Genomic DNA, 14,207 nt, shown 5'->3' with positions numbered 1-14,207 from the left:
AAAAGGTTTGGGTACCTAAAATTTGAGATTTTCTTTACAGGACTTGAAGAAGAAGAAGAATAAGTGGTACTTGGACAGTGGTTGTTCAATTATTCTTGGTTTTCAAGTTTTACTAAGATCGAAAATGGTGGAGATGTATCGTTTGGAATATAGTAGTGAACATGAAATATAAAACATAAAACATAAAACATAGAACAACAAACATGAAATATAGAATATAAACATGAAACAGGGGCAAAAAAGAAAAATTTTAGAGTATTTGAAAAATCAGTACATGAAATATTGAACAACGAATATGAAACAGATCACTTAAAATATGCAACAATAAACATAAAATATGAGTCCCTCTCTAACAGTGAACATGAAACATAAAACATAAAACATAAAACATAGAACAGCAAACATGAAACATAGAACGTAAACATGAAACGGGGGCAAAAAAAAAAATTTGGAGTATTTGAAAAATCAATACATGAAATATTGAACAACGAACATAAAACAGATTAATAAAATATGTAACAACGAACATAAAATATGAGTCCCTCTCTAACAGTAAACATGAAACATAAAACATGAAATATAGAATAACAAACATGAAGCATAGAACGTAAAATGAAACGGGGGAAAAAAAGAAAAATTTTGGGGTATTTGAAAAATCAGTACATGAAATATTGAACAACGAATATGAAACAGATCACTTAAAATATGCAACAACGAACATAAAATATAAGTCCCTCTCTAATAGTGAATATGAAACATAAAACATAAAATAGAGAACAGCAAATATGAAACATAGAACGTAAACATGAAACGGGGGCAAAAGAGAAAATTTTCAAGGTATTTGAAAAATCAGTATATGAAACATTGCACAACAAATATGAAATATGTTACTTAAAATATGCAACAGCGAACAAAAAATATGAGTACCTTGGTAATAGTGAACACAAAACACCAAACATGAGACGTAGAACAGCAAACATAAAACGTGGAATGTAAATATGAAACGGTGGCAAAAAAGAAAAATTTCGAGGTATTTGAAAAATTATTACATGGAACGTTAAACAACAAACATGAAACATCTTACTTAAAATATGAAACAACGAACATAAAATATGAGTACCTCGATAACAGTGAACACACAACATCAAATATGAAACGTAGAACAGAAAACATGAAACGTGGAACGTAGACATGAAACGGGGACAAAAAAGAAAAATTTCGGGGTATTTAAAAAATTATTACATGGAACATTAAACAACAAACATGGAACATTTTACTTAAAATATGCAACAGTGAACATAAAATATGAGTACCTCGGTACAGTGAATACACAACATCAAACATGAAACGTAGAACATAAAAAATGAAACGAAGGCAAAAAAGAAAAAATTTGGGGTATTTGAAAAATAATTATATGGAACATTAAACAACAAACAACAAACATGAAACATCTTACTTAAAATATGCAACAACGAACATAAAATATGAGTGTTGTGGTAATAGTGAACACACAACATCAAACATGAAACGTAGAACAGCAAAAATGAAACGTGGGCAAAAAAGAAAAATTTCGGAGTATTTGAAAAATTATTACATGGAATATTAAACAACAAATATGAAACATCTTCTTTAAAATATGCAACAGCGAACACAAAATATGAGTACCTCGGTAACAGTGAACATTAAACATCAAACATGAAATTTTAAACTTGCAACATGAAACATGAACGTAAACATGAAACGGGGGCAAAAAAGAAAAATTTTGGGATATTTAGAAAATAATTACATGAAACATATAATAATAGACATGAAACACGTTACTTAAAATATGTAGCAATGAACATAAAATATGAGTACTACTATAACAGTAAATATAAAACATCAAACATGAAACTTTAAACTTATAACATGAAACATGAACGTGAACATGAAACGGGGGCAAAAAAAAAATGGGGATATTTAGAAAATAATTATATAAAACATTGAACATTAAACATGAAACTTAGAATATTAAATATGAGACAGATTTAATAAAAAATGAATTAAACTTTTGTCTTTTTGTTAACACTCATTTTATTTTATTTTTTAAAATATTTATAATAAAAAAATATTTTCTATTTTCACTTTACTTGTTTTTTTCTTATTATTATTTTTATTTTTAAAATATTATTTATTTAATAAATATTTTTATTTTTATTCATCGGTTGCTGCCAGTTATAAAAGTTGTTTGGCTGCCATCTTTGTTGACCCCCTCTATGATACAGGGGGTCAATTTAACTACCCCTTTTTTATAAACCATAAACTAAGATAATTGAAACCCACGTAAAGAAACATTAATCAAGAATATTCCTAATAAGACGGTTTGCGAACTTACAAATATAACATGATTTTGTTTTGTGGGACTCTCCGCCTTCAGATATTTCTAGGCTTCCCTCTTATGATGCTAATGACTTTCCGAATTGTTGTTTCACTAACTCTTGCTTTGTTCTTTTTTATTTTTCATTCAATTCTTGTTTCGCGCGCTGTTGTAGCTTTCTTTCTATTTTATAAGGAAAGGCTCCCTATTCCTGTTGATTGCGATATTTTGATGGTCTTATTCTTAATATCAGTCCTCACATTTGTTGTTATTGTTGTTCGTTATAATCTTGAACTAACATCCAAACGAATGATGGCAAGATTACTGAACTTCTTTTCATTGTTAACTTTCTCGTTGAGGCTCAGCAATGGGTCGGAGGGCTCCAGCCCTTAAAAAGCTCTACCCTTTCAAACTAAGGGTTGGATCAATTGGGCCAAGAGACGGGTTGGGCTTGTTTGTCATTCTTAAATTCAGCCTAACAATGAAATATGAAAGCACAATGAATAAGAAGGAAAAGGAATACAATTATACAAACCTCAAAGATTCTCTCGCTGATTTTTTAAGCTTTCGTGAAAGGAACCTAAATACAGCCTAGGGAACATAGTGAGCATTAACCATTAAAGAAACATATATAACGTTTGAAAAAAAAAAAAAAAGACTGCTAATTAAGAAGAAAAGATCCGAACAATCATACTAACTAAATCTAAATTTTGGAATATCATTTGCATCTTGAGAGAAGAATTTTCAAAATTATGAAGGAATATATCCATAAAAATCTAAGAGAGAACATCAATAAAACTTCGTGAATTTACCCGATCTCGAGTAAGGATTGTAACTTCACGTAAAAAAATATTTTCACGCCTTTTCTGTTGAGATTTCAAAACCAACTCTTTCTTTTTTTTTTTTTTTAAAAAAAGGTACTAAGCAATTGTTAGCATACTACAGAACAGTCGCCATGAGTTTTATTTTGTTTGAAGCTGTTCAATTATTGGCTTGAATAATGATAAAGTGGAAAATCTTTCGGGGCTTATCGATAAAAAAGGCGACCAACGATTCCTCAAGCACATTCTAGCCAAGCACCAACAAAATTGCTCGACATTTTCACATGGCCGTTTAATTAATGGAGTTAAAATAAACCATTTTTCAATTGCCACGTTTTTAGCAAGCTTACAAATAGGAGGATTCACATTCAATTGCCAAGATTATAGAGCTCAAATTGTGGGCCATTTCACCGGATTTGGTCTCCTAAAATCACGACAACTGCCAGGTTTCTTTTCCTTTATAAATAGAGAGCATTCTTGGAAGCCAAATGCAAGACATTGATCTGGTAAGCATGACTCAGGGTGGAATTGTCATTTGAGGCCTGTGTAATTGCTCTCTTCCCATCGACAAAGTTAAAATTTCCCCATTGTTTTTTGTAAATAATAAAAATCATATGTTTTAATAATTTTATGTAATAAGGCCAATTAAAGTATAATAATTTTGAAATTCTAAAAAATTTATTCTTTCTATTTCCTTCTCAAATCAGTTTGTCCTATTTTAAATCTTAATTTATTCATTATCAAACATATAATTCTTCTAAAACTAAAAAAATAAGAGTCTTCTAACTGCATAAATTAGATTAATTTCTTAAACACAAAACCTCAAAAACATAATACTTGCATTTTCTCAAAATAAATATATTGCGTTTATGTTTTTTTTTTCTATAACAATATCTAATCAATTAGGGTTTGCTAAATACGATTAAAGATGGTGGGACGGGTTTACTTTACTAAAATTTAATCTCAATAAAGTGTTTGGCATGAATAAGTAAACTAAAAATAATAAAGCTTAGGCTACCAAATTATCATGTGATAATGATGTTTTTTTTTACCCTAAGGAGACCCTAGAATGAATTTTTTAGACTAAATTTATGTCTTATGTTAACAAAAGAAAATAAAAATGTTACATTAGAAGCCTAAAAAGTTAGAAAATTTTAATTTTTTTGAAAGGTATTCTCCCATAATCTATTAATTTAAGTTATTATTCATTCTTTGCAATTTTAAACTTAAGTAATAGAATAAATATTATACAATGCATTTGTTTTCACATTAAATAAATAATTGATCAGCTTTATACGTGTAATAAGGTATAAATAATTTTACATAATTTCAAGTTTACATATAGAAATTTATTATTTTGAAAATATTATTTATAAACTCCATAATGAAATTTAAACGACTATCCAAGCATTTATTTAAAGTTATTTATTTTTCATTTTAATATTGTCAAAATTTTTATAAAACCTTGTCCAATCTTGTATTACACTAAAAACAAGATAATATTATTATAATTCAATTGGTATTTTAAGTAAATGGGAGTGGAGAGTACATCTCCTAATAATTTTTGTACTCAATTTGAATGTTATATACTTTCTCAATATTATGGATAATTAATTATAGAAGTAGACGTGGAAATAATAGTAATAATTAGATAATTATAAAATATGATGTACTTGTGGAATAAATTAAGGGATTTGTCTTTCTAAAGTTCATAGGCTTTGTTGTATTTAAGAGGTTGTGTCTCTCATGGATGCGCAACTAAATCATACATTATAATTACCCAATATCAATAATAAAAAATACTCTCAAAATTCCCTATATCTTCCTTATTCGTATTATTTAATAACTTAGCCAAAAAATTAAAATATTTACTAAAAGAAATAAAATAAAACAACTAAGATAAAAAGAAAAAAACATGAAAGTCTAAATATGAATCACGGGTTGCATGAGAAGTAGAGATGGGATAACTATTGATGGGGTGGGAGGGTAAAATAATAATAATATTATTAGTTCTGACATTTTGGAAAACTAGAGGGACTGCAATGTTAATTACCTAAGTAAATACATCATGTTGTTGCTTTTACTTTTGCAATTCTTTCGTTGGATCTAACGGTCATGTTACAAAAAGACAAAAAAGAGTGGTACCATACCACTGAGGTAACTTAGCTGGACCCCTATATATAATCTGTTCACAAAAAATTGCTAATCATTTTATTATTTCACTTCTGCATAATTATTTATTTAAGTGTCACAGTCAGGCTGGATGGCTGATGTCTTATTCTCTCAATAATATGGGGGTATCAATTCGAGCCTTTTTTAGGGTTTTTCTCCTTTTCACAAAATTAAAGATAAGAGTATATTTATCTTCAAATGTTGTTAGCGGTGGTATATTTTTGAACCAATCTTAAATCAAACTTGAAATCCCAATAAATTTCTGTAGATTATAACAATAAAGGAAAAATGTGCCGCAGTCTACACTCTAGCATTTCTCGAAGGCTTTGTGTACACAAAATAAAGAATGAACAAGAACATGTAAAATCACTCTAAATCTGTGGATTGGCTGCCATCTGCAATCATATTAAATTTCTAATCATTAATTTCATTGTCTGTTACTTTAAATGCAAACACTAAATGAAGTCAATCTAATCTGTTGAAGATCTATAAATTACATTAATAATAGCCTCTTTTACGTCTCCTTATCAATTTCAATGTGTCTATTTTAGGCATATAATATACAGTTTCGAAGCTTACGACAAGACAAATCAAATCCAAAATCATATACTCCATAAAACCATTGGGTTTATGTGCGACAGGCACCTGTCTCACTACATGTCTTACTAAATTTCAGATATTTTTCGAAAGCCATAACTTGAGCTATATGTGTCCGTTTTAAGCGTAAAATATTCCGTTTCGAAGCTTATAATGAGACAAATCAAATCCTAAATAATATACTCCATAAAACCACTGGGTTTATGTGCGACAAGAACCTGTCCCACAGCTTGTCTCACTAAATTTGGTGAGATAGGCAGTGGGATAGGTGCATGTCTCACCAAAATTATGTGCGACAGACAGTGGAACATGTGCATGTCTCATTAAATTTCAAATATTTTCTAAAAGTCATAACTTGAGCAATATGTATTCGTTTTAGGCGTATAATATACCGTTCGAAGCTTACAATGAAATAAATCAAATGCAAAATTATATACTCTATAAAACTAGTGGGTTTATGTGCGACAAACACCGGTCCCACTGCCTGTCTCACTAAATTTTATATACTCTATAAAACCAGTGGGTTTACACTTTTGGCCCAAAACTTTCTATAATTACACTACGCCCAAAACGTCATAATACTTTGCAAATAGGTCCAATTTCAGAATTTCATAAGAATGGTTGTCTTTCCAAAACTTTCTAAAATTATGATATGGCCCCAAAGATATTATTATCTCGCAAAAAGGTCATTTTCAACATAATACCCATATTTTTCAAAGTTCTCAAAATCTTTCACTTTAGTCCAAAATATTCATAAATTATAGTATGGCCCAATACATTTCAAATGTTTGTAAAAACGTCCAACTCTGAAATTTAATAATACTTATTAAAATTAAAGATTTCAAAACTTAGCATTTAAGTCCAAATTACTCAAATCCACAAAATACTTTACTTTATAAAAATAAAACATTTTAGCTTGTGAAAAGTATTTGATTAAATTAATTTCTTGAATTTCTCAAATGCTAAATCATGCATCAATTAAATCATACCGGCTTTACAAGAATTTATCACACTAATTTATCCATTTGAGCTCTAAACTTTATTCTTTATTTCGCCGTTGTCCGTTGAGTGTCTTGAGCTTGATTTCATTTGCATAAATATTACCCTTAAAAAACTAGTGAAAATGTGAAATACAATATCTATTAAATTACTTAATACACATGTTTGTTATCATCAAAATTACATTATGTGTATCCCTTTATGCTAATACCGGTATCACTAAATTTCATATATTTTTCGAAAGCCATAACTTGGGCTACATGTGTCCGTTTTAGGCGTAAAATATATCATTTCGAAGCTTACGATGAGATAAATCAAATGCAAAATCATATACTCCATAAAACCAGTGGGTTCATGTGCGACATGCACCTATCCCATTGCATGTCTCACTAAATTTTAGATATTTTTAGAAAGCCATAACTTGAGCTACATGTGTCCATTTTAGGCGTATAATATATCGTTTCGAAGCTTACGATGAGACAAATCAAATCCAAAATCATATACTCCATAAAACCAGTGGGTTTATGTGCGCCAGGCACCTGTCCCACAGCTTGTCTCACTAAATTTCAGATATTTTCCGAAAGCCATAACTTGGGCTACATGTATTCGTTTTAGGCGTATAATATATCGTTTCGAACTTACGACGAAACAAATCAAATGCAAAACTATATACTCCATAAAATCAGTGGGTTTATGTGCGACAGGTACCTGTCCCACTGCTTGTCTCACTAAATTTTAGATATTTTCCGAAAGCCATAACATGGGCTACATGTGTCCGTTTTAGGCGTATAATATACCGTTTCGAAGCTTACGATAAGACAAATCAAATCGAAAATCATATACTCCATAAAACTAGTGGGTTTATGTGTGACAAGCACCTGTCCCACAGTTTGTATCACTAAATTTGGTGAGACAAGCAGTGGGACGGGTGCTTGTCTCACTAAATTTCAGATATTTTTTTAAAGCCATATCTTGGGCTACACGTGTCCATTTTAGGCGTATAATATACCGTTTCGAAACTTACGACGAGAAAAATTAAATCCAAAATCATATACTCCATAAAACCACTGGGTTTATGTGTGACAGACACCTGTCCCACAACATGTCTTACTAAATTTCAGATATTTTTTGAAAGCCATAACTTGGACTACATGTGTCCGTTTTAGGCATAAAATATACCGTTTCGAAGCTTACGATGAGACAAATCAAATCCAAAATCACATGCTCCATAAAACCAGTGGGTTTATGTGTGACAAGAACCTGTCCCACAGCTTGTCTCATTAAATTTGGTGAGATAGGCAGTGGGACAAGTGCATGTCTCAACAAAGTTATGTGCGACAGGCAGTGGGACATGTGCATGTCTCATTAAATTTCAGATATTTTCTAAAGTCATAACTTGGGCAACATGTATTCATTTTAGGCGTATAATATACCGTTTCAAAACTTACGACGAAATAAATCAAATCCAAAATTATATACTCTATAAAACCAGTGGGTTTATGTGCGACAAACACCGGTCCTACTACCCGTCTCACTAAATTTCAGATATTTTTTGAAAGCCATAACTTGGGCTCGCTGTGTTCATTTTAGGCGTATAATATACCAATTCGAAACTTACGATGAGACAAATCAAATCCAAAATCATATACTCCATAAAACTAGTGGGTTTATGTGTGACAAGTACCCGTCCCACAGTTTGTCTCACTAAATTTGGTGAGACAAGCAGTGGAACAGGTGCCTGTCTCACTAAAGTTATGTGCGACAAGCAGTGGGACCGGTGCCGGTCTCACTAAATTTCATATATTTTCCGAAAGCCATAACTTGGGCTACATGTGTCCGTTTTAAGCGTAAAATATATCATTTCAAAGCTTACGATGAGACAAATCAAATCCAAAATCATATACTCCATAAAACCAGTGGATTCATGTGCGACATGCACCTGTCCCATTGCATGTCTCACTAAATTTTAGATATTTTTTGAAAGCGATAACCTGGGCTACATATGTCCATTTTAGGCGTATAATATACCGTTTCGAAACTTACGATGAGACAAATCAAATCCAAAATCATATACTCCATAAAACCAGTGGGTTTATGTGCGCTAGGCACCTGTCCCACAACTTGTCTCACTAAATTTGGTGAGACAGGCAGTGGGACAGGTGCCTGTCTCACCAAAGTTATGTGTGACAGGCAGTGGGACAGGTGTCTGTCTCACCAAATTTCAGATATTTTTCGAAAGTCATAACTTGGGCTACATGTATTCGTTTTAGGCTTATAATATACCGTTTTGAAATTTACGACGAAACAATCAAATCCAGAACTCTATACTCCATAAAACCAGTGGGATTATGTGCGACAGGTACCTGTCCCACTGTTTGTCTCACTGAATTTTAGATATTTTTCGAAAGCCATAACCTGGGCTACATGTGTCCGTTTTAGGCATATAATATACCGTTTCGAAGCTTACGGTGAGACAAATCAAATCGAAAATCATATACTCCATAAAACTAGTGGGTTTATGTGTGACAAGTACCTGTCCCACAATTTTTCTCACTAAATTTGGTGAGACAGGCAGTGGGACAAGTGCATGTCTCATTAAATTTCAGATATTTTCTGAAAGCCATAACTTGGGCTACATGTGTTCGTGTTAGGCGTATAATATACCGTTTCGAAGCTTACGATGAGACAAATCAAATTCAAAATCATATACTCCATAAAACTAGTGGGTTTATGTGCGACAGGCACCTGTCCCACTGCCTGTCTCACTAAATTTCAGATATTTTTTTAGAATTATAACTTGGGCTACATGTGTCCGTTTTAGGCGTATAATATACCGATTCGAAGCCTACGATGAGACAAATCAAATCTAAAATCATATACTCTATAAATCAATGGGTTTATGTGCGACAGACACCTATCCAACATCTTGTCTCAACAAATTTGGTGAGACAAGCATTGGGACAAGTGTCTGTCTCACCAAAGTTATGTGCGATAGGCAGTGGGACAAGTGCCTGTCTCACATAAACGCACTTATTTTATACTTCATTGTTTACCCATTTTTTTGTGTTTTCAATAATTTTTCTTCATTTCTGAACTCAAACTAAGTACTTTAACAAATCACATTGTTTTATGAATGAAAGATAACAGCATTTGCAACAAAATGTTGAGTGTTAGAAAGTGTATATTTATAAAGGAGAAAATCATTATTTTACACTTTAAGTTTCACTAATATTCCTACTTCTATGGATTTAAGTCTTGATTGACACTAAAAAGTGTACATTTAATAAGGATAAAATTATTAGTTTTTCACTTATTGTGTCGATTAATGCGTTCATTATTTCTAAATTATTTTAATACTCCCCAAATATATTTTATGTTAAATTAATTCGTAATTTGTTAATTTTTATCTTATAAATATTTTTCAGGAATACAGATGGAATTGGAATTGCAAGCGGGAACAAAGAAGAACTATTGGAACATAATTGAAGAGATGTAATAATAAATAATAAAAAAAAGAACAAAAGAACAAAAACATGTTGGTGATGGTCAGGAGGCCATCACGCCTCTTGACCATCACACAATTCAATATATATATATATAATATAAAAATAAAATAAAATATTAATATTAATAAAAGAAAATAAAAGAAGATGATTTACTTTGCCTATAAAAGGCAAAGGGTGGCACACCAAGGGGGAGAAGTTGGAGAGCTAAATTGAGAACTGAAGCCGAGACTGAAGATTTTCTTTCTTTCTTTGTTCTTTTCTTTTCTTATTTCCGTTTGTATCAATTTTCTTTGTAATATATTTCAAAAAGTTTATCAAATAAAAAAAGTGTTGTGTTAAACTGAGGTGGAGGGTGAAGCTCAATGTTTTAAACTATTAATTATTATTTTCTCAAATGAGTTTTTAAGTTTATTTAATTCTTTTGTAATTATTTTTATATCATGTTAATTTATAAATCTCACTGGATTTTATGGTATTTTGATATAATGTTGACACATTAATATAATGTGGCACATTAAGTAGTTTATTCTATATTTATCCACACACATAGAATTAAATGATATAATAATTAATTGGTAAAAGTGAGGCAAAATATAAATGAGAGAGTATTAAAATTATAGTTTGAATACAGAGAGTGGATCCTAAACCTTAGCTTATTTTTAAATCAATTTCAAATAATTTCTTTGTCCCGCAATTAATTTTCTTAGTTTTACTAGATGTAAAACTCCATGTGGTTCAACCCCGGTCTCACCGGGTTATATTATAACTAGACACTCTTATACTTGAGAGTAATACACTTTTGAGTCGTGTCAAGTTTTTGGCGCTGTTGTCGGGGAGTTTTCTAAATTTGGTATTAGTTTTTCTTTACTTTATTTTTATTTTATTTTAATTTTTTTCTGTTTTGTCGTTACCATCTTTCCGTGATTTTATTTTATTCTCTTTTTGTAAAACTTCAATTAGCACCCCTCTTCTTTTCAAACCTTAACATTATCCATAAAATTTGTGAGAAACTTCATCTTAGCGCAGAAACCTTTGCAAGTCAGTCCCCAAATCAAATTTATTTCTTTAAATTTCTATAATTTACTTTCCGCATATATTTTAAATGGTCGGTTTTACTGCCTGACTGTTATTTAAATTTTGTTAATTTATGTATTTTTATTTATATGGTCGGTTCTACCGCCTAGCATTTTAATTTCAGTTTATTTATTTTTGTGCATTAATTTATTTAATTTTATATTTTATTATATGGCTGGTTTTAAAATACCGCCTAAACGGTTTCTTTTAATGGCTGGTTTCACCGCCTAATTTATTTATTTATTTTTCAGTTTGTTTATTTTTATTTTTCATTTTTTTTGCTTATTTAATTTCCAGTTTATTTTTATTTCTGCAATTTTCATTTAGCGTTTTTGCATCATTAGTTTAGCACACATCATTAGCATTGCATGTGTCGTTGGTCTCGTACAAATAGTGGCAGATTAATTAGAAAATCACCTTCACCACCTTTAAATATGGTTGACATAGGAGCTGAAAACTTTTCAGAGCACGAAAATGACCAAGTCTTGCAAAATCTTCATGAACAGCCTAGGACCCTTAGAAACTTCATGCATCCTACTAGAACAGGGTCACCATCATGCATAGTTTTCCCTCCTGATGCATCACGTTTTAATTTCAAACCTGGTATCATTCAACTTCTTCCTACTTTTCATGGTTTTGAGTCTGAAAATCCATATTTGCATTTAAGGGAATTTGAGGAAGTCTGTAACACCTGTACTGATCAAAATTGTAGCATGAATATAATCAGGCTTAAGTTTTTTCCTTTCTCACTAAAGGATAAAGCTAAAACTTGGCTACAAAATCTTAGGTCAGAATCCATCAGAACTTGGGATGAAATGCAAGCACAATTTTTGAAAAAATTCTTCCCACCCCACAGAACAAATTCTTTCAAAAGACAAATCACCACTTTCACTCAAAAACCAGGAGAAACTCTCTACCAATGTTGGGATAGGTTTAAAGAACTACTTAACATTTGCCCACATCATGGTTTTGAAACATGGAGATTAGTGTCTTATTTCTACGAGGGATTAACATCCCAAGGTAGACAAGTCGTTGAAATGATGTGTAATGGTGAGTTTAGGGATAAAAATCCTGAAGATGCATTAGACTATCTTGACTATATAGCAGAAAATGCACAACACTGGGATACAGTTGGGTCTTATGAGTCATCAAGTAAACCCCAGTCATCTCCATCTGGTGGAGGCATGCATAACCTTAGGGAAGACCATGATTTTCAAGCCAAATTTGCATCATTAACTAGAAAAGTTGAAGCATTAGAGTCGAAAAAGAATGATCATGTAAAGTCTGTTCAAAATATTTCTTGTTATGTTTGCGATTCTACTGACCATTCTACGCAGGATTGTCCAACTTTTCCAACTCTGAGAGAAAGTTTGCATGAACAAGTAAATATCGTTGACAATTTCAAAAGGCCAAATCCAAATCCATACTCCCAAACTTACAACTTTGGTTGGAGAAACCACCCAAATTTCAGTTGGAGAAATGACAATCATGCACAACCCTCACAACCAGTTCCTCCACGTCAAAATTTCCAAAATTCCCAGAGTTACCCACCATATGTCCCACTACCAAGAAAAACTCTAGATGACACATTGCATTCGTTTATTGAAAAACAAGAGTCGATCAATAACCAAACGATGCAAACCTTAACAAATTTGACAGAAACTATCTCCAAACTTACATCTGCTCTAACCATACATGAAAAAGGAAAGTTTCCTTCTCAACCTGAACCAAACCCCAAGAGTCAACAACATCCTCAAATGGGAAATTCAGGAAACCAAAATATGAGTCAAGTCAAATCGGTTATAACCCTTCGTGGGGGTAAAGTGGTCGAAAAACACATTGTGGGCCCTCGTGAAACTAGTAAAGATTCAATTTCAGAAAATAGGGAAGAGTCTGTCGAACCTTTAACCCATGAGGAAATAACCAACTCTCCTCATGTACCCCTATTTCCTCAAGCACTAATCAAGCCAAAGAAATCAAACCACAGTCCAGAAATTTATGAAGTTTTTGAACAAGTAAAAGTCAACATTCCTCTACTGGATGTCATTAAACAAGTACCTTCTTATGCTAAATTTATGAAAGATCTGTGCACGGTGAAAAGGAAACATAAGGTGCAAAATAGAGCTTTTCTAGCAGAACAGGTAAGTTCCATTCTCTCAACCAATAGTGCTTTGAAATACAAGGATCCTGGTTATCCAACTATTTCTTGCACTATTGGGGATCATAAAATTGGACATGTTTTACTTGATCTTGGTGCCAGTGTTAATTTACTTCCCTACTCAGTGTACCAATAACTCAATCTCGGTGAGTTTAAACCAACTTCTACCACTCTTTTACTTGCTGATAGATCGATTAAGGTTCCAAAAGGAATAATTGAAGATGTATTAGTCCAGATCGATAAATTCATATATCCTGTAGATTTTATTGTTTTGGAAACAGAACCAATTGCTAATGAATGCAAACAAATTCCTGTTATTTTGGGTCGACCATTTTTAGCTACTGCTAATGCTTTGATAAATTGCAGGAATGGATTAATGAATTTATCTTTCAGCAACATGACACTGGAACTCAATGTGTTCAACATGTGTAAACAACCTCACCACCAAGAAGATGATGATAATGAGAATGAGTAAATTGATCTCATCGAGCTAATCATTGAGGAACACATTCAGGATGAGAATT

The 14,207-nt window shown here is 31.7% G+C and overlaps 1 protein-coding gene and 1 non-coding gene across 2 annotated transcripts; one reads left to right on the top strand and one right to left on the bottom strand.

Moving 5' to 3' along the window:
• Positions 1–12,386: 12,386 nt before the first annotated feature.
• Positions 12,387–12,495, bottom strand: LOC112496690 (small nucleolar RNA R71). Its single transcript, XR_003063206.2, has one exon. It is a non-coding gene; the product is annotated as a small nucleolar RNA R71 (small nucleolar RNA).
• A 70-nt stretch (positions 12,496–12,565) lies between these two features.
• LOC107176944 (uncharacterized) lies at positions 12,566–13,819 on the top strand. The gene has a single exon (XM_052433915.1). It carries the CDS (start codon positions 12,566–12,568, stop codon positions 13,817–13,819), a length of 1,254 nt encoding a protein of 417 aa, XP_052289875.1.
• The last annotated feature ends 388 nt before the right edge of the window (positions 13,820–14,207 follow it).

Source organism: Citrus sinensis, chromosome 9 (assembly GCF_022201045.2).
Source record: "Citrus sinensis cultivar Valencia sweet orange chromosome 9, DVS_A1.0, whole genome shotgun sequence".
NCBI classification, from domain to species: Eukaryota; Viridiplantae; Streptophyta; class Magnoliopsida; order Sapindales; family Rutaceae; genus Citrus; species Citrus sinensis.
This window is presented reverse-complemented; position numbering and strand designations above follow the sequence as displayed.